At 47.4% G+C, this 18,309-nt stretch overlaps 1 protein-coding gene across 1 annotated transcript in view; it reads right to left on the reverse strand.

Moving 5' to 3' along the window:
* Positions 1 to 5,998: 5,998 nt before the first annotated feature.
* The window catches only part of LOC137533805 (claudin-10-like), a 38,349-nt gene continuing 26,038 nt past the window's right edge, over positions 5,999 to 18,309 (reverse strand). The window contains exon 5 of the mRNA XM_068255051.1: positions 5,999 to 6,343. Coding sequence (XP_068111152.1) covers positions 6,217 to 6,343 — 127 coding nt within the window. The 3' untranslated portion in view covers positions 5,999 to 6,216. The remainder of the gene's footprint in view (positions 6,344 to 18,309) is intronic.

An 18,309-nucleotide genomic window follows, 5' to 3' on the forward strand; every position in this document is an offset into this window, starting at 1 on the left:
GGAGAGAGCCGAGTTTAGCCTGCTTGGCTGATGGCTGGAAGTCTGAGGCATGCTATTAGTGCAGAGCGCAGCGGGAGGCGTTATTACAGATCCTGGATCCAGCCGACGAGTCCCCCATCTGCTTCTGTATCTTCAATACCGGCGCGCGCTGATCCCCGTCTTGTAACTTCCTGGTCAGCCGCTGTCGCACTGCGTGACCCTGACGCACGTGAGCCGCCGAGGTCACGCAGTGCGAGAGCAGCAGACCAGGAAGTTACAAGACGGGGATCAGCGCGCGCCGGTATTGAAGATACAGAAGCAGATGGAGGACTCGTCGGCTGGATCCCAGATCGGTAATAATGCTTCCCGCTGCGCTCTGCACTAATAGCATGCCTCAGACTTCCAGCCATCAGCCAAGCAGGCTGAACTCAGCTCTCTCCCCGACATCCATTGAGATCATGGCCACGGTATCCTGGCTTATCTGCCGCTCTGCAGCCGCATCTGACCAGCGGCTAACAACTCCAGCACTTCACGGCCACGCTTAGGAGAGGGACAAATGGCCGCACGTGCTGCCTCGGGCACCATATAAATACGAAATTTCAAACATTTGGAATATAAGACGCACTCACTTTTCTCCCCACTTTTGGGGGAGAAAAAGTGCGTCTTATATTCCGAAAAATACGGGTAATATGCAAGTATGTAAAGTTTTAAAGGCTTGCAATAAACTATGTACAGTAAGACATGAAAGGTATTACCTGAACCAACGTTTTTTGGTTTGATGTCAGCATGTATGCAAGCAAACAAAGCAATTTGGGGCTCATGCAGTTAATCCACTTTTAGCAATATGAGAATAAGGCTCAATTTTAGTCCAGCATATCTCCAAGGCATTAGACAGCCAAAAATGCAGATAGTTCAGCTAATTTGCACAGACAATCCATCGATCTTCAACTTCTTTAAACAGTCTTCAAGTCTCCTTAGGGACAGCAGCTACGCTTACCTTCTGTAGCTTCTGGTTCATAAAAAACAACCATAAAAGTGTTAAGAATTGTTTTATCTGTAGGAATCTCTACCTCCCTTCCCCCCCAAAAAAGTATATTTTGCAGAGCAATACCTGCTTGCTAGGGTTACAGTTCCACCTAGTGGCCAAATAGTGCATGTGATTCAAATCGAGAAACTTGATGTTTTTAGCGCTTCCTAAACCTAAAACAATTTTTGTCTCTTTTATGGTTGCTTTCTTATGAACTAGGAGGTAAGTAACACTCACGTTCTTTTCATCTAGTTTCTTTTGCTGGGTGTCTCCAACATTCTTCCCATACTAAATCCAGTTTCACTGGATAAAAGCACTGGTTTTTTTTTTCTAGGAAAGCGATCATCAGGGATATTGTGAATACCTCAGCAGAGATGATTATATAGAAATAGTCTAGCCTAACCTACTGAGTGATTATTTATAGGTGACCTAGAAGTGCCAGCCATCTTTACTTGAATACTACATTTAGAGACTTCTGGTTTTCTTCCTTTTTGTCTCTCTGAGGTAACTGGAGACCTAAGAAGATTCTTCTTCCAATAAAAGGATTTTCATATGGAATCTCCAAATGCAGAACAGACAGTCATATCTCTCCTTCAGAGGAAAATAAGTACCAGTAGAGTATTGCACTGGAACATAGTCTCAAGAAGACTTATTGGCCACAAGCTTGGTTTTTTTTAAGTTAGCCAATAAATGGAATCACCCTGATACAAAATGTCTTTCTTTCAAAGGAAAAGAGCTTTCTTTGCTGAGAAAGGTGTGAAGTAAAGGCTGTGAAATGACCACCTAGAAGCTGCCTCTTGGAAATGTAATTATTATTATTTAGTATTTATATGGCACCAACATCTTCTATGGCACTGTATAGAGTGTATTGTCATATTACCTTATCTGTTCCTCAGAGGGGTCACAGTCAAATCCCTACCATAGTCATATGTCTATGTACAGTGACTTGCAAAAGTATTCGGCCCCCTTGAAGTTTTCCACATTTTGTCACATTACTGCCACAAACATGAATCAATTTTATTGGAATTCCACATGACAGACCAATACAAAGTGGTGTACACGAGAAAAGTGGAACAAAAATCATACATGATTCCAAACATTTTTCACAAATAAATAACTGCAAAGTGGTATGTGCATAATTATTCAGCCCCCTGAGTCAACATTTTGTAGACCCACCTTTTGCTGCAATTACAGCTTCCAGTCTTTTAGGGTATGTCTCTACCAGCTTTGCACATCTAGAGACTGAAATCCTTGCCCATTCTTCTTTGCAAAACAGCTCCAGCTCAGTCAGATTAGATGGACAGCGTTTGTGAACAGCAATTTTCAGATCTTGCCTCAGATTCTCGATTGGATTTAGATCTGGACTTTGGCTGGGCCATTCTAACACTTGGATATGTTTTGTTTCAAACCATTGCATTGTTGCCCTTAATTTATGTTTAGGGTCGTCCTGCTGGAAGGTGAACCTCCACCCCAGTTTCAAGTCTTTTGCAGACTCCAAGAGGTTTTCTTCCAAGATTGCCCTGTATTTGGCTCCGTCCATCTTCCCATCAACTCTGACCAGCTTCCCTGTCCCTGCTGAAGAGAAGCACCCCCAGAGCATGATGCTGCCACCACCATATTTGACAGTGGGGATGGTGTGTTCAGAGTGATGTGCAGTGTTAGTTTTCTGCCACACATAGCGTTTTGCATTTTGGCCAAAACGTTCCATTTTGGTCTCATCTGACCAGGGCGCCTTCTTCCACATGTTTGCTGTGTCCTGAACATGGCTTGTGGAAAACTGCAAACAGGGCTTCTTATGCTTTTCTGTTAACAATGGCTTTCTTCTTGCCACTCTTCCATAAAGGCCAACTTTGTGCAGTGCACGACTAATAGTTGTCCTATGGACAGATTCCCCCACCTGAGCTGTAGATCTCTGCAGCTCGTCCAGAGTCACCATGGGCCTCTTGATTGCATTTCTGATCAGCGCTCTCCTTGTTCGGCCTGTGAGTTTAGGTGGACGGCCTTGTCTTGGTAGGTTTACAGTTGTGCCATACTCCTTCCATTTCTGAATGATCGCTTGAACAGTGCTCCGTGGGATGTTCAAGGCTTTGGAAATCTTTTTTCTAGCCTAAGCCAGCTTTAAATTTCTCAATAACTTTATCCCTGACCTGTGTGTTCTTTGGACTTCATGGTGTTGTTGCTCCCAATATTCTCTTAGACAACCTCTGAGGCCGTCACAGAGCAGCTGTATTTGTACTGACATTAGATTACACACAGGTGCACTCTATTTAGTCATTAGCACTCATCAGGCAATGTCTATGGGCAACTGACTGCACTAAGACCAAAGGGGGCTGAATAATTACGCACACCCCACTTTGCAGTTATTTATTTGTAAAAAATGTTTGGAATCATGTATGATTTTCATTCCAATTCTCTCCTGTACACCACTTTGTATTGGTCTTTCATGTGGAATTACAATAAAATTAATTCATGTTTGTGGCAGTAATGTGACAAAATGTGGAAAACTTCAAGGGGGCTGAATACTTTTGCAAGCCACTGTATGTATAGTGTTGTCTAGGCCCAGTGTGAGAAGGAAGGCTGGTTCACCCTGGCAGCAGTGCAGAGTGGTGCACACCGGTTGGCATGATTGCTGGCCGCAGTGGGATACAGAGTGGTATGGCCCAATCCAATATGAAGTTAACAGAGCCGCCTTTCTCCACCGCTACAAAATGCGTAACACATGCATTTTTTGTACAGGGCCACATTGCACTGCGGATGGTATGGAGAGTGACTCATTAGTTAAATCAGAGCCCAGGCTGCAGTGGGTAAGAGGCGGCAACCAGCTCAGCAATGCTTTTTGAGTGAACAGGAGTGGGCAATTAGATGAAGGGATGCTCAATATGGGGAAGAGAGAGGAATGGTGGCCAGATTTGTTATGAGGGAGAGGAAAGGTGACCACACTTGCTGCAGAGTCAATGGTGGCCACACTTGTTACAGGGTGAGAAATAATTGTGACTCCCTATGCTATGGGGAGAGGGGGATTTGTTTAGAGGCCAATGATTTCTAGTCATGCTCATGAATATCCCAGGAAATAAATAAGTAGATAAGTACTTGTTCTACTTACCGGTACATAACACATGTATTATACTGTCCACATTTTGATTTCAGTGAATTTTAGGCCCCGTTCACACTTGCGTTTTGGCATGCAAACGGACCGGATCCGGATCGTATCAGGAGCTGATCCGGATTGGAACCGTGCGGTTCCGATCCGGATCCAGTCCGTTTGCATCAGGACTGCTTCAGGCTGCCATCCGGATCCGTGGGGGAAAAGAAAAAAAAAAAAAACCTTAACATTTGTTGGGGTCTGCAGAAGGTGCACCTGGTGCACTTGTAGAATCAGGTCCTCCGCTGTAGGCCTCACCTCCACCTCCGACATACTGCCAAAACAGCTCCAGCACGTGTGTCACTACTGCTCCACTCCAGATATGCTGGGCCCATGTGTCCCCATCCAAAATGGCCGCTATGATACGCATAGGAAGTGGGGTAGAGCGTCCGGTGTTGTCTCCAGTGTGTTCTGTGCTTCCGTTTCCCATTGGTTTTCTATATCTGGATGGTGCAGTCAGGCTCCGGTCCGGGTGCGTGGGCCAGATGAGCCGGACCAAAAAATAGCGCATGTTGGAAAAGTGTCCGGAGTCCGGATCCGGTCCGGCTCCGTACTGTACGGAACGTACGCATGTGAACGTCCGCATAGCCTTTGCAATGCTATGCGGAACGTGCGTTCCGTTTGTACAGTATACGGTCCGGATCCGATCAGGCGGATCCGGACAGGGAACGCTAATGTGAACTGGGCCTATTATAGTGAATAAAGAGAAAACTGTTTCTAGGATTTTCCATCTTTGCTGCCTCTGACTGAAGCCAATCCTGATGCAATTTCCTCCCTTACTGTTTTTTTCTCCTAGAAACTGCAATGTCATATCTAGCTTGCTTGGTAAACAAGTGAGCACAGCATAGGTTGTATTACAGCAGCGTCTCCCTTCTCAGCCTTTAGTCACACTGAACGGCCCTCAGCCTATCAGCGAGGAGCTGGAATGTGGGAGGGGAGATAACAGGCTTCCTTCTCCTCAACAATGTACCAAATAGAGCCAGGCTGACTGAGATAAGATTTATTACAGCAGAAACACGATTATATTGAAATGCTTGCAATGCAGGGTGAGGTTGTAGACTGCATAATAAACACAGAGCAGTTGGTAAATGGAATTTGCTTTAACCGCTTTAAAGGGAATTTGCAATCTTGCTTTAAAGGGAAGGTCCAAGGTGATTAAAAATAAAAAATCTACTTACCTGGGGCTTCCTCCAGCCCCTTGCAGCCGTCCTGTGCCCTCGCTGCAGCTCTGCTCCCCAGCGGTGGTTCGGGGTCCCCTCCGCTGCAAGATGCCTACTATGCTATAGGCTGCGGCTTACGGAGTCTCGCTGACGTCATCCGGACTGTACTGCGCAGGTGCAGTAGTTCTGTGCCTGGCCCTGCACAGTACAGTCCAGATGACGTCAGTGTGACTTCGTGAGCCACACGCTGGAGCGCAGTAGATGCTGTCCTGGATGCCGACCTGGCGAGGAGGGGACCAGGAGCCACTGGAGCTGCGGCAAAGGCACAGGACGGCTGCCAGGGGCTGGAGGAAGCCTAAGGTAAGTAGATTTTTGTTTTTAATCACCTCGGACCTTCCCTTTAAGATCTTTGGAGCACTTTCCATATTTGCTACAAAAGCTGATTTTGTACAACTTTATTTAAATTTGTGTCTGTTGGTCAGTTGCAGTAACATGAGGTTGGTAAAAGTGGGGGGAACAAGACCTTCTGCAGTTCAGGAAACGGAAGATCATCATTTGTTTTCCTACAGGTTCCAGGTAACACAGACCAATAGCAACGCAGCTTGTATAGAATATTGCAGGTTGATTTTAATCACATTTCTCACATTTTATTTGATTATCTTTTAGTAAAAAAAAGTTACAAAACCTGTGTGTGGAGACAGAGTTGGGGGATGGGATCAAGAGAGAAGGCCAGCTCTGGTCACATGGAGTGAGGAGCATCATAATCTTATCAGTGCATTTCAGGTTTCAGTGATGGTCTTGGTTGTGTCACCCCACCCATCACATAGGGACAAATGTCTTTTTTTCTTAAAGGAAGTTGGACAAACCGGAAAAATATGGAGCCCCTCTGATGTTTAATTCACCGTCTTTCACACATAAGCTTTCCTGTCAAATTGCTTAGGCAATCCCTTCTGTGCGTCGCGGTTGTGGGTAGGGTCCTGAAGCTGTGTGTGCACCGACCTTACAGACTTCACGCCATTATAGGAATAAGTAATTCTGGAACACATAAATATATATTACTTAGTAACAAATGTACAGCAGCCCTAATGCATTGGTAAAAGATCCAAAGTGATTGCTGGATCGTCTTGTCCGAGTAAATTTTTCTCCTTACCCCTGCCATTTCAAACCGCTCCATTGCACATTGCGCTGTCATTCCTCCTCCCCCTCCACAGCAACAGAACCACAGGCTAGCAATGCGCCTATACAGCACTATTCTCAACTAGTGTTGTCCGGATCATGAACGATTCGGATCTTTGATCCGAATCTATTTTGTGAATCGATCATCCGAATCATCAAAATGAGTGATTCGGATCACAAAAGGGGCGGGGCCAGGAGCGACACGCCCCCTCTCAGCGGGCAGCGGGGTCCTGGAAGCAGAGCTGAGATGGATCGCTCTGTTGGAGGGGAGCCAGGGACAGGTAGATGAGAGAGAGGGGACATCAGTGCCACTGCCAGATGTGTGTAGAGCACACGTACTGGCTATAACGTGCTGCTGATTATAGGCTGTCTGTTCCGTAGTTGTGCACAGTGAACACATTGGAAGCTTTTGGCTCAGCACAGCTCAGTAACTTTGCAGGCACTGTGATTGCAGGGCAATATGATCCTCCTGCACTGCTCTAAACAGCTGCACTTATCTTCTGGGAATGCTGTGGGGAATGCTTTCTTTCACTGTGCGACGTTTGCATTCAAAGTACACAGATGAGCATATAGGTGAAATACATGTAAAGCATATGATTGCAGCATGTGGGTATTGTGTGCAAGCAAACATTTCTGCTCTCTGCTCGTCCCTCCTCCCTTCTCTGTCCACTCCCTGCCCGTCTCTGTCCACCATCTCCCCTTCTCTGTGTGTCCACCCCCCTCCCCTTTTCCTGTCCACAGCAGGGAAAGACCTGTCCTGCTATTCATTTCACCCCCGAATGCTTCGGTAGTAAAATGATCCGAGATTCAGATCAAAGATCCGGATCTTTTCAATGATCCGATTCGAATCATCCGGATCATTGAAAAGATCCGAACTTCCCATCTCTATTCTCAACAGGCCGACTCCCAGGGCCGGTTCAAGTAACAACTGGGCCCTAGGGCAAAATTAGCCTGGGGGCCCCCCAACAGACACCACCCCGACCAAAAAGCGTCATTAAAGGCCCTTTGTTGCAGCCAAATTTCCCTCCTGGGCCCCTGAGCTGGCTGCTGACGCTCCCCCAATCACCTCCCAACTTAACAGACTCTGCAGATTTCCTGGGGAGCAACAGTTAAGAAAGGGGAGGGACAACTTGGGGGCCCCTACAGGCTCTGGGGCCCTAGGGCAATTGCCTATTTTTTCCTATGGTAGCTCCGGCCCTGCCGACTCCCCACTTTACAGCCAAAATTTGGGTGTCAAAAAGTTGGCTTACTCATGATATATGGTGTAGCTTTTTAGAAGTCCTCTTTACTTTGGTATAAAACTTTTTCAAACGTCCCTTTGTGCTTTTACTTACCTAAATACTTATTTGGGCTTATTTATACATGTGCTGTCATTTTATAAATGAAAGTAATAGGTCTGACCTAGGATCCTCAGAGATCCGGGGCACTTTTGGTCTCTCCAGCCAGAAAATGGGTGTGGCCATGCACCAGGATATGGGTGTGGTCATAGGTAGAGCCAAATTTACATGAACTTAACAGCGGTCTAAGTAGGCCTGCTTAGCAAAATGTTGGATGGAGCCCTTCTCCATTAATTAAAAAAACAAAAAAATAAAATGCAGCATATCAAATAAATAGGCAGTATCACTTAAACATGGCTAGGCAGAGTTACCTGGCTTCTGTGCTGGCAGTACTGACTTTCTACCTGGTGGGCTGGCCTGTCGCCAGGTTATCTGGCAGTTCCCCATAGCTGCCCCTGACCTTCTTGTGGACCCCCTCCCATGTTCCCACGGGCCTCTCATTCAGGCATCACAACTCCCAGCATGCCCCCATAGAAGAACCACAGCTCCCTGCAGGCCCCCATAAAGGCATCACAGGGCCCAGCATGGCACTACAGCACCCAGTATGCCCACATAGAGGCACCACAGCACCCAGCATACTCTGATTGATGCACCACAGCTCCCTGCAGGCCCCCATAAAGGCATCACAGGGCCCAGCATGGCACCACAGCACCCAGCATGCCCACGTAGAGGCACCACAGCACCCATCATATTCTGATTGATGCACCACAGCTTCCAGCATGGAAGTTGGAGTATAACGCCGCAGAGCTAAAACCCTGTGAACAAGCACCGGCAGGTGCGAAACAATTGTCGGGAGGACGGGCTCTGTGTGTCAGTTGTCATCTGGACGGGTGAAGTAACTGATGGTGTTACCATGTTTATGCTGCTACATTGTTTTTACACATGAAAGTGCAATAAATGCTGGCTGAAGCGCCCTGGTGCCCACGTCTTTTCTCTCAAGTTTGAACAGCTTCCAGCATGCTCACCATTGAGGCAACACAACTGACTCTGCCTGGAGGACTTCCGGGGCACCCCAGAATAGATCCGGGGCACATGCCACTGATCTTTGGGGCTAGCAACGCCATTGGATCTGACTATGAGAAGTTCAAGTACCGCCTAAACCCAACCCAGGTGTATGGCAGCCACATGTTGAGAACCTATCATTTAAAAGATAACTGACATTACAAACATAAGTATAGATATGTATCTGCCCTCCACAGTGATACATGAAAATGTAATCTCTTGCTTACCTAGGTGCAGCCATTTGTAAATTGGTCATAAAGCCTAGTCTGTGTTGTGCTGTTGTCAATTAAAAATAGACAGTGACACTACCCCTGGAACGTGATGAGAGGAGCAGCATACCTCTGGACAGAACCTGCCACTGTAACATCTCCCAGCTTACCCCACCCCGCACTCCAATGTAACGATCGGTGGGTGCAGAGAGTATCTGATTACCGGTGATCTGCAGTATCACCGGAAATACAGATATATACCAGATTATAAGTGATCTGCAGTCTCACCGATAATCCGATATACAAACTAACCTCTGTTCACCTGAGTAGAGTGTAGTGTTTAGTGTAACAGTAACACTTAGAGGACAAGGCCTCAATGCAGCAAGGAGTACTGCACAGATTCCTTCCGCAGACCTGAGCTCTCCAAGACGGGAGGAGTCAGACTGACAGTAGGAAGGTATATCTGAAAGTGACCCTCAGGAGGGAGGATCGCTAACAGAGCGAGGAACCGCCTCTAACGGTAAGGTCGGTTCTCGAGGTCGGACAAGCCAGGTCGTACACACACAGACAGATAAAGTACAAGATCAGGAGGCAAAGGCGGAGTCAAAGTACAGGCAGGGTTCAGCAACGGGGTATCAGATATATCGGGGTACAAAATCAGGAGGCAGAAGCAGAGTCAAGGAACGAGCCGGGGTTCGGCAACAGAGTATCAGAAATAACGAGGTACAAGATCAGAGTTCAGAAGGGTGGTCAAGGCAGGCAAAAGTCATAACAGATAATCACAATCAAACTAGTACTTTAGCTATCAACAGAATCTAGCTAAGTGTAGGATTACAGCTCCAGCTGGTCCCGGCACACTTACGGATCTGACTACGGATCTGGGTGCTCCCACATGTGTGATCGCACGCCAGACAAAGAGCAAGTGAACAACCAGCAGTATATATACTCTAGGACCTTTCCAGGACCTCCCTAATTGCTGGTCCAATGGGAGCAGTGGAATTTTTCAGCTGACCCAGCTGGTCAGCCGACACCCTTCTAACTGCTATTTAAACTCTGCCTCTGTGCTCGCGCGCGTGTAAGTCTGAATCTTGGTGGACTATCAGTCCCAGCCACACCAGTACTGTCATGCAATGAATCTAATGCGGGGGCCGCCTCTGATGCGGATTCCGCCGTTACCAATGCGGATTCCGCCGCACTGCCCATGCGGCATGCGGCGTTTTTTCCGCGTTGTGACGCCATGCTGGACGCGGAAACAGCCGCCTCACCTCGAGAGACGGCGGCTTTTCCGCGTTTACTCACAGTACCCCCCTCCCGAGGAGTGGACTCCGGACAACTCCTACCAGGTTTCTCGGGATGTAAGGCGTGAAATTCCCTCCTTAACCACTTCCCGACCGCCCACTACACAGGGGCGGCGGGGAAGTGGAGCCCTGCAGGACGGCCTCACCCACAGAGGCGGCGGTCCATTTAAGGGCATGGGCGGAGCGATCGCGTCATCCGTGACGCGATCCTCCGCCGGCGCCTGTCACCGTTCGCTCGCCGCAACATCCCGCCGGCTATACGGAAGCGCCGGCGGGATGTTAACCCCGCGATCGCCGCATACAAAGTGTATAATACACTTTGTAATGTTTACAAAGTGTATTATACATGCTGCCTCCTGCCCTGGTGGTCCCAGTGTCCGAGGGACCACCAGGGCAGGCTGCAGCCACCCTAGTCTGCACCCAAGCACACTGATTTCTCCCCCCCCTGCCCCAGATCGCCCACAGCACCCATCAGACCCCCCCCTGCCCACCCCCCAGACCCCTGTTTGCACCCAATCACCCCCCTAATCACCCATCAATCACTCCCTGTCACTATCTGTCAACGCTATTTTTTTTTTATCCCCCCCCCCTGCTCCCTGCCCCCTCCTGATCACCCCCCACCCCTCAGATTCTCCCCAGACCCCCCCCCCCAGACCACCCCCCCCTGTTTACTGTATGCATCTATCCCCCTGATCACCTGTCAATCACCTGTCAATCACCTGTCAATCACCCGTCAATCACCCATCAATCACCCGTCAATCACCCCCTGTCACTGCCACCCATCAATCAGCCCCTAACCTGCCCCTTGCGGGCAATCTGATCACCCCCCCACACCAATAGATCGCCCACAGATCCGACATCAGATCACCTCCCAAATCCATTGTTTACATCTATTCTCTCCTCTAAACACCCACTAATTACCCATCAATCACCCATCAATCACCCCCTATCACCACTTGTCACTTTTACCTATCAGATCAGACCCTAATCTGCCCCTTGCGGGCACCCAATCACCCGCCCACACGCTCAAATTGCCCTCTGACCCCCCCTTATCAATTCACCAGTGCATTAATTACATCTGTTCTTCCCTGTAATAACCCACTGATCACCTGTCAATCACCTGCCAATCACCTATCACCCATCAATCACCCCCTGTCACCCCCTGTCACTGCCACCCATCAATCAGCCCCTAACCTGCCCCTTGCGGGCAATCTGATCACCCACCCACACCATTAGATCGCCCGCAAACCCGCCGTCAGATTACCTCCCAAATGTATCGTTTACATCTGTTATCTTCTCTAAACACCCACTAATTACCCATCAATCACCCCCTATCACCACCTGTCACTGTTACCTATCAGATCAGACCCTAATCTGCCCCTTGCGGGCACCCAATCACCCGCCCACACGCTCAGATTGCCCTCAGACCCCCCCCCCCCCCTTATCAATTCGCCAGTGCATTAATTACATCTGTCCTTCCCTGTAATAACCCACTGATCACCTGTCAATCACCTGCCAATCACCTATCACCCATCAATCACCCCCTGTCACTGCCACCCAACAATCAGCCCCTAACCTGCCCCTTGCGGGCAATCTGATCACCCACCCACACCAATAGATCGCCCGCAGATCCGACATCAGATCACCACCCAAGCGCAGTGTTTCCATCTATTCTCTCCTCTAAACACCCACTAATTACCCATCAATCACTCCCTATCACCACCTGTCACTGTTACCTATCAGATCAGACCCTAATCTGCCCCTTGCGGGCACCCAATCGCCCGCCTACACGCTCAGATTGCCCTCAGACCCCCCCTTATCAATTCGCCAGTGCAATATTTACATCTGTTCTCCCCTGTAATAACCCACTGATTACCTGTCAATCACCTATCAATCACCCATCAATCACCCCCTGTCACTGCCACCCATCAATCACCCCCTGTCACTGCCACCCATCAATCACCCCCTGTCACTGCCACCCATCAATCAGCCCCTAACCTGCCCCTTGCGGGCAAACTGATCACCCACCCACACCAATAGATCGCCCGCAGATCCGACATCAGATCACCACCCAAGCGCAGTGTTTCCATCTATTCTCTACCCTAAACACCCACTAATTACCCATCAATCACCCCCTGTCACTGCTACCTATCAGATTAGACCCCTATCTGCCCCTAGGGCACTCAATCACCCGCCCACACCCTCAGAATGCCCTCAGACCCCAGCCCTGATCACCTCGCCAGTGCATTGCTTGCATCCATTCCCCCCTCTAATCACACCTTGAGACACCCATCAATCACCTCCTGTCACCCCCTAGCACACCTACCCATCAGATCAGGCCCCAATTTGCCCCGTGTGGGCTCCTGATCACTCGGCCAAACCCTCAGACCCCCTTCCGATCACCTCCCCAGTGCATGGATTGCATCTATTTTCCCCTCTAACCACCCCCTGAGACACCCATCAATCACCTCCTGTCACCCCCCTAGCACTCCTATCCATCAGATCAGGCCTAATACAACCTGTCATCTAAAAGGCCACCCTGCTTATGACCGGTTCCACAAAATTCGCCCCCTCATAGACCACCTGTCATCAAAATTTGCAGATGCTTATACCCCTGAACAGTCATTTTGAGACATTTGGTTTCCAGACTACTCACGGTTTTGGGCCTGTAAAATGCCAGGGCGGTATAGGAACCCCACAAGTGACCCCATTTTAGAAAAAAAAGACACCCCAAGGTATTATGTTAGGTGTATGACGAGTTCATAGAAGATTTAATTTTTTGTCAAAAGTTAGCGGAAATTAATTTTTATTGGTTTTTTTTCACAAAGTGTCATTTTTCACTAACTTGTGACAAAAAATAAAATCTTCTATGAACTCGCCATACACCTAACGGAATACCTTGGGGTGTCTTCTTTCTAAAATGGGGTCACTTGTGGGGTTCCTATACTGCCCTGGCATTTTAGGGGCCCTAAACCGCGAGGAGTAGTCTAGAAAACAAATGCTTCAAAATGACCTGTGAATAGGACGTTGGGCCCCTTAGCGCACCTAGGCTGCAAAAAAGTGTCACACATGTGGTACCGCCGTACTCAGGAAAAGTAGTATAATGTGTTTTGGGGTGTATTTTTACACATACCCATGCTGGGTGGGAGAAATTTCTATGTAAATGGACAATTGTGTGTAAAAAAATCAAACAATTGTCATTTACAGAGATATTTCTCCCACTTAGCATGGGTATGTGTAAAAATACACCCCAAAACGCATTATACTACTTCTCCTGAGTACAGCGGTACCACATGTGTGGCACTTTTTTACACCCTAAGTACGCTAAGGGGCCCAAAGTCCAATGAGTACCTTTAGGATTTCACAGGTCATTTTGCGACATTTGGTTTCAAGACTACTCCTCACGGTTTAGGGCCCCTAAAATGCCAGGGCAGTATAGGAACCCCACAAATGACCCCATTCTAGAAAGAAGACACCCAAAGGTATTCCGTACGGAGTATGGTGAGTTCATAGAAGATTTTATTTTTTGTCACAAGTTAGCGGAAAATGACACTTTGTGAAAAAAAACTATTAAAATCAATTTCCGCTAACTTGTGACAAGAAAATAAAAACTTCTATGAACTCACCATACTCCTAACGGAATACCTTGGGGTGTCTTCTTTCTAAAATGGGGTCATTAGTGGGGTTCCTATACTGCCCTGGCATTTTAGGGGCCCTAAACCGTGAGGAGTAGTCTTGAAACAAAAATGACCTGTGAAATCCTAAAGGTACTCATTGGACTTTGGGCCCCTTAGTGCAGTTAGGGTGCAAAAAAGTGCCACACATGTGGTATCGCCGTACTCGGGAGAAGTAGTACAATGTGTTTTGGGGTGTATTTTTACACATACCCATGCTGGGTGGGAGAAATACCTCTGTAAATGACAATCTTTTGATTTTTTTTACACACAATTGTCCATTTACAGAGGTATTTCTCCCACCCAGCATGGGTATGTGTAAAAATACACCCCAAAACACATTGTACTACTTCTCCCGAGTATGGCGATACCACATGTGTGGCACTTTTTTGCACCCTAACTGCGCTAAAGGGCCCAAAGTCCAATGAGTACCTTTAGGATTTCACAGGTCATTTTGCGACATTTGGTTTCAAGACTACTCCTCACGGTTTAGGGCCCCTAAAATGCCAGGGCAGTATAGGAACCCCACAAATGACCCCATTTTAGAAAGAAGACACCCCAAGGTATTCCGTTAGGAGTATGGTGAGTTCATAGAAGATTTTATTTTTTGTCAAAAGTTAGCGGAAATTGATTTTAATTGTGTTTTTTCACAAAGTGTCATTTTCCGCTAACTTGTGACAAAAAATAAAATCTTCTATGAACTCGCCATACTACTAACGGAATACCTTGGGGTGTCTTCTTTCTAAAATGGGGTCATTTGTGGGGTTCCTATACTGCCCTGGCATTTTAGGGGCCCTAAACCGTGAGGAGTAGTCTTGAAACGAAATTTCTCAAAATGACCTGTGAAATCCTAAAGGTACTCATTGGACTTTGGGCCCTTTAGCGCAGTTAGGGTGCAAAAAAGTGCCACACATGTGGTATCGCCGTACTCAGGAGAAGTAGTATAATGTGTTTTGTGGTGTATTTTTACACATACCCATGCTGAGTGGGAGAAATATCTCTGTAAATGGACAATTGTGTGTAAAAAAAATTAACAAATTGTCATTTACAGAGATATTTCTCCCACCCAGCATGGGTATGTGTAAAAATACACCCCAAAACACATTATACTACTTCTCCTGAGTACGGCAATACCACATGTGTGGCACTTTTTTGCAGCCTAACTGCGCTAAGGGGTCCAAAGTCCAATGAGCACCTTTAGGCTTTACAGGGGTGCTTACAATTTAGCACCCCCCAAAATGTCAGGACAGTAAACACACCCCACAAATGATCCCATTTTGGAAAGTAGACCCTTCAAGGTATTCAGAGAGGGGCATGGTGAGTCCGTGGCAGATTTCATTTTTTTTTGTCGCAAGTTAGAAGAAATGGAAACTTTTTTTTTTTTTTTTTTTCCTCACAAAGTGTCATTTTCCGCTTACTTGTGACAAAAAATAATATCTTCTATGAACTCACTATGCCTCTCAGTGAATACTTTGGGATGTCTTCTTTCCAAAATGGGGTCATTTGGGGGGTATTTATACTATCCTGGAATTCTAGCCCCTCATGAAACATGACAGGGGGTCAGAAAAGTCAGAGATGCTTGAAAATGGGAAAATTCACTTTTGGCACCATAGTTTGTAAACGCTATAACTTTTACCCAAACCAATAAATATACACTGAATGGTTTTTTTTTTATCAAAAACATGTTTGTCCACATTTTTCGCGCTGCATGTATACAGAAATTTTACTTTATTTGAAAACTGTCAGCACAGAAAGTTAAAAAAATCATTTTTTTGCCAAAATTCATGTCTTTTTTGATGAATATAATAAAAAGTAAAAATCGCAGGAGCAATCAAATAGCATCAAAAGAAAGCTTTATTAGTGACAAGAAAAGGAGCCAAAATTCATTTAGGTGGTAGGTTGTATGAGCGAGCAATAAACCGTGAAAGCTGCAGTGGTCTGAATGGAAAAAAAGTGGCCGGTCCTTAAGGGGGGTAAAGCCCTAGGTCCTCAAGTGGTTAATTCGTCCGCATGCATGCGACTCCCCGGTACCCATTGTCTCTCCTCAATGCCGTACCCTTTCCAATATACAAGATATTGTACCGAGTTTTGTACAACGCGTGAATCTAAAATCTTTTCTACCTCGTACTCAGGTTGGTCATCCACCAACACAGGAGGAGGAGGAGTGGGACCCACATGGACTGCTGGCTTAAGCAGGGATACGTGGAAGGACCTTACCCCACGCATGCTGGCGGGAAGATCAACAGCGTAAGTGACGTTGTTGATCCTTCTGGCTATCGGGAAAGGCCCGACAAACCTGGGACCCAACTTGTCTGAGGGCTGTTTCAGGGCCAAGTGACGTGTGGATACCCAAACCAAGTCTCCTGGTTGGAATCTCCACTCCAAAGACCGTTTCTTGTCAGCTTGACCCTTCTGACTCAGAAACGCCTTTTCCAAACTGTCTCTCACCGTCCGCCAAATGTCTTTAAAAGACCTTTGCCAAGCCTCCAGAGCTGGAAACGGAGTGGAGGCCACTGGTAACGGTGAAAATTTGGGCAATCTTCCAGACACAACCTGGAACGGAGAAAATCCAGTGGAAGAACTTTTCAAATTGTTTTGTGCAAATTCTGCAAAGGGCAGAAATTTGACCCAGTCATTCTGCGCCTCTGCAACGTAGCATCTCAAAAACTGCTCTAACGACTGGTTGACCCTCTCCGTCTGACCGTTGGTCTGTGGGTGGTAGCCCGATGAAAACGACAGCTTCATGCCCATTTGATGACAGAATGCCCTCCAGAATTTAGATACGAATTGGACTCCCCGATCGGACACTATGTTTTCCGGAATGCCGTGCAACCGGAACACGTGTTTGATAAACAAGTCTGCCAATTCCTGGGCCGAGGGGAGTCCTTTCAAGGGCACAAAATGGGCCATCTTGCTGAAGCGGTCGACTACCACCCAAATGACCGACATGCCCTCTGATCTGGGAAGCTCACCCACAAAATCCATGGACAAGTGAGTCCATGGTTCACTCGGGGTGGGTAAAGGCTGCAACCTCCCTACAGGTGCCAGCCGGGAGGGTTTGCTTTTAGCACATACCGCACAATCCTTAACAAATTCTTTGCAGTCGGCTGCCAGAGACGGCCACCAAGCGCACCTGGCCACAAGATCCTGCGTTCTAGATGCCCCAAGATGTCCCGCATTCTTGTGTGAATGGAATATCTGTAGCACTCGGAGACGGAATGGCAGAGGCACAAATAAAACCCCCTCAGGCTTCCCCTCAGGGACATCCTGCTGAAAAGGACTCAAGGTCTCTGTCCAGTCTTCCCAAGTCTCTGTTACGGCCAGCACCAAATTTTGTGGGACAATGGTCTCTGGGGCAGAAGGCTGTGCTGTCTCCAACTCAAAGCATCTGGACAGGGCATCTGCCTTAATGTTCTTGCTACCCGGGGTATACGTAATTATGAACCTGAACCTCGAAAAAAACAAAGACCATCGAGCCTGACGGGGACTTAATCTCTTAGCCCCCTCGATGTATTCTAGATTCTTGTGATCCGTGTATACAGTAATTGTATGTTCTGCTCCTTCCAGCCAGTGACGCCACTCCTCAAAGGCAAGTTTAATGGCTAAGAGCTCTCTGTTGCCTATATCGTAGTTTCTCTCTGCCGGAGAGAACCTACGAGAGAAATACGCACAAGGGTGTAGCCTTCCCTGCAAGCCTGACCGCTGAGACAGCACAGCCCCTACCCCAACCTCCGAGGCGTCTACCTCAACAATAAAAGGATAAGAGGTGTCTACATGTCTCAGGATGGGTGCGGAACAAAACAAATCTTTTAAAGTGGAGAAAGCACTTAATGCATCAGGAGACCAGTGGGTGGTATCTGCCCCTTTTTTCGTAAGACAGGTGAGGGGTGCGATAACCGTGGAATACCCCTTTATGAACCTTCTATAATAATTCGCAAAGCCTAAAAACCGCTGTAAAGACTTCAACCCAACCGGCTGAGGCCATTCCAAAACAGCGGAGACTTTGGCGGGGTCCATAGACAGGCCCGTGGTGGAAATTATGTACCCCAGAAAGGCGACAGATGTGACTTCAAAAATACACTTCTCAATCTTAGCGTAGAGTGAGTTTTGTCTTAATTTGTTGAGTACAAATTTCACATGCATTCTGTGCTCAGAGAGGTTGTTGGAGAAAACAAGTATATCGTCTAGATAGACCAGCACAAATCTCCCCAACACCTCTCTGAAGACCTCGTTGATGAGTTCCTGGAAAACGGCCGGGGCATTACATAACCCAAAGGGCATCACCAGATACTCGTAATGCCCGTC

Source organism: Hyperolius riggenbachi, chromosome 10, assembly GCF_040937935.1.
Source record: "Hyperolius riggenbachi isolate aHypRig1 chromosome 10, aHypRig1.pri, whole genome shotgun sequence".
Lineage (NCBI taxonomy): Eukaryota > Metazoa > Chordata > Amphibia > Anura > Hyperoliidae > Hyperolius > Hyperolius riggenbachi.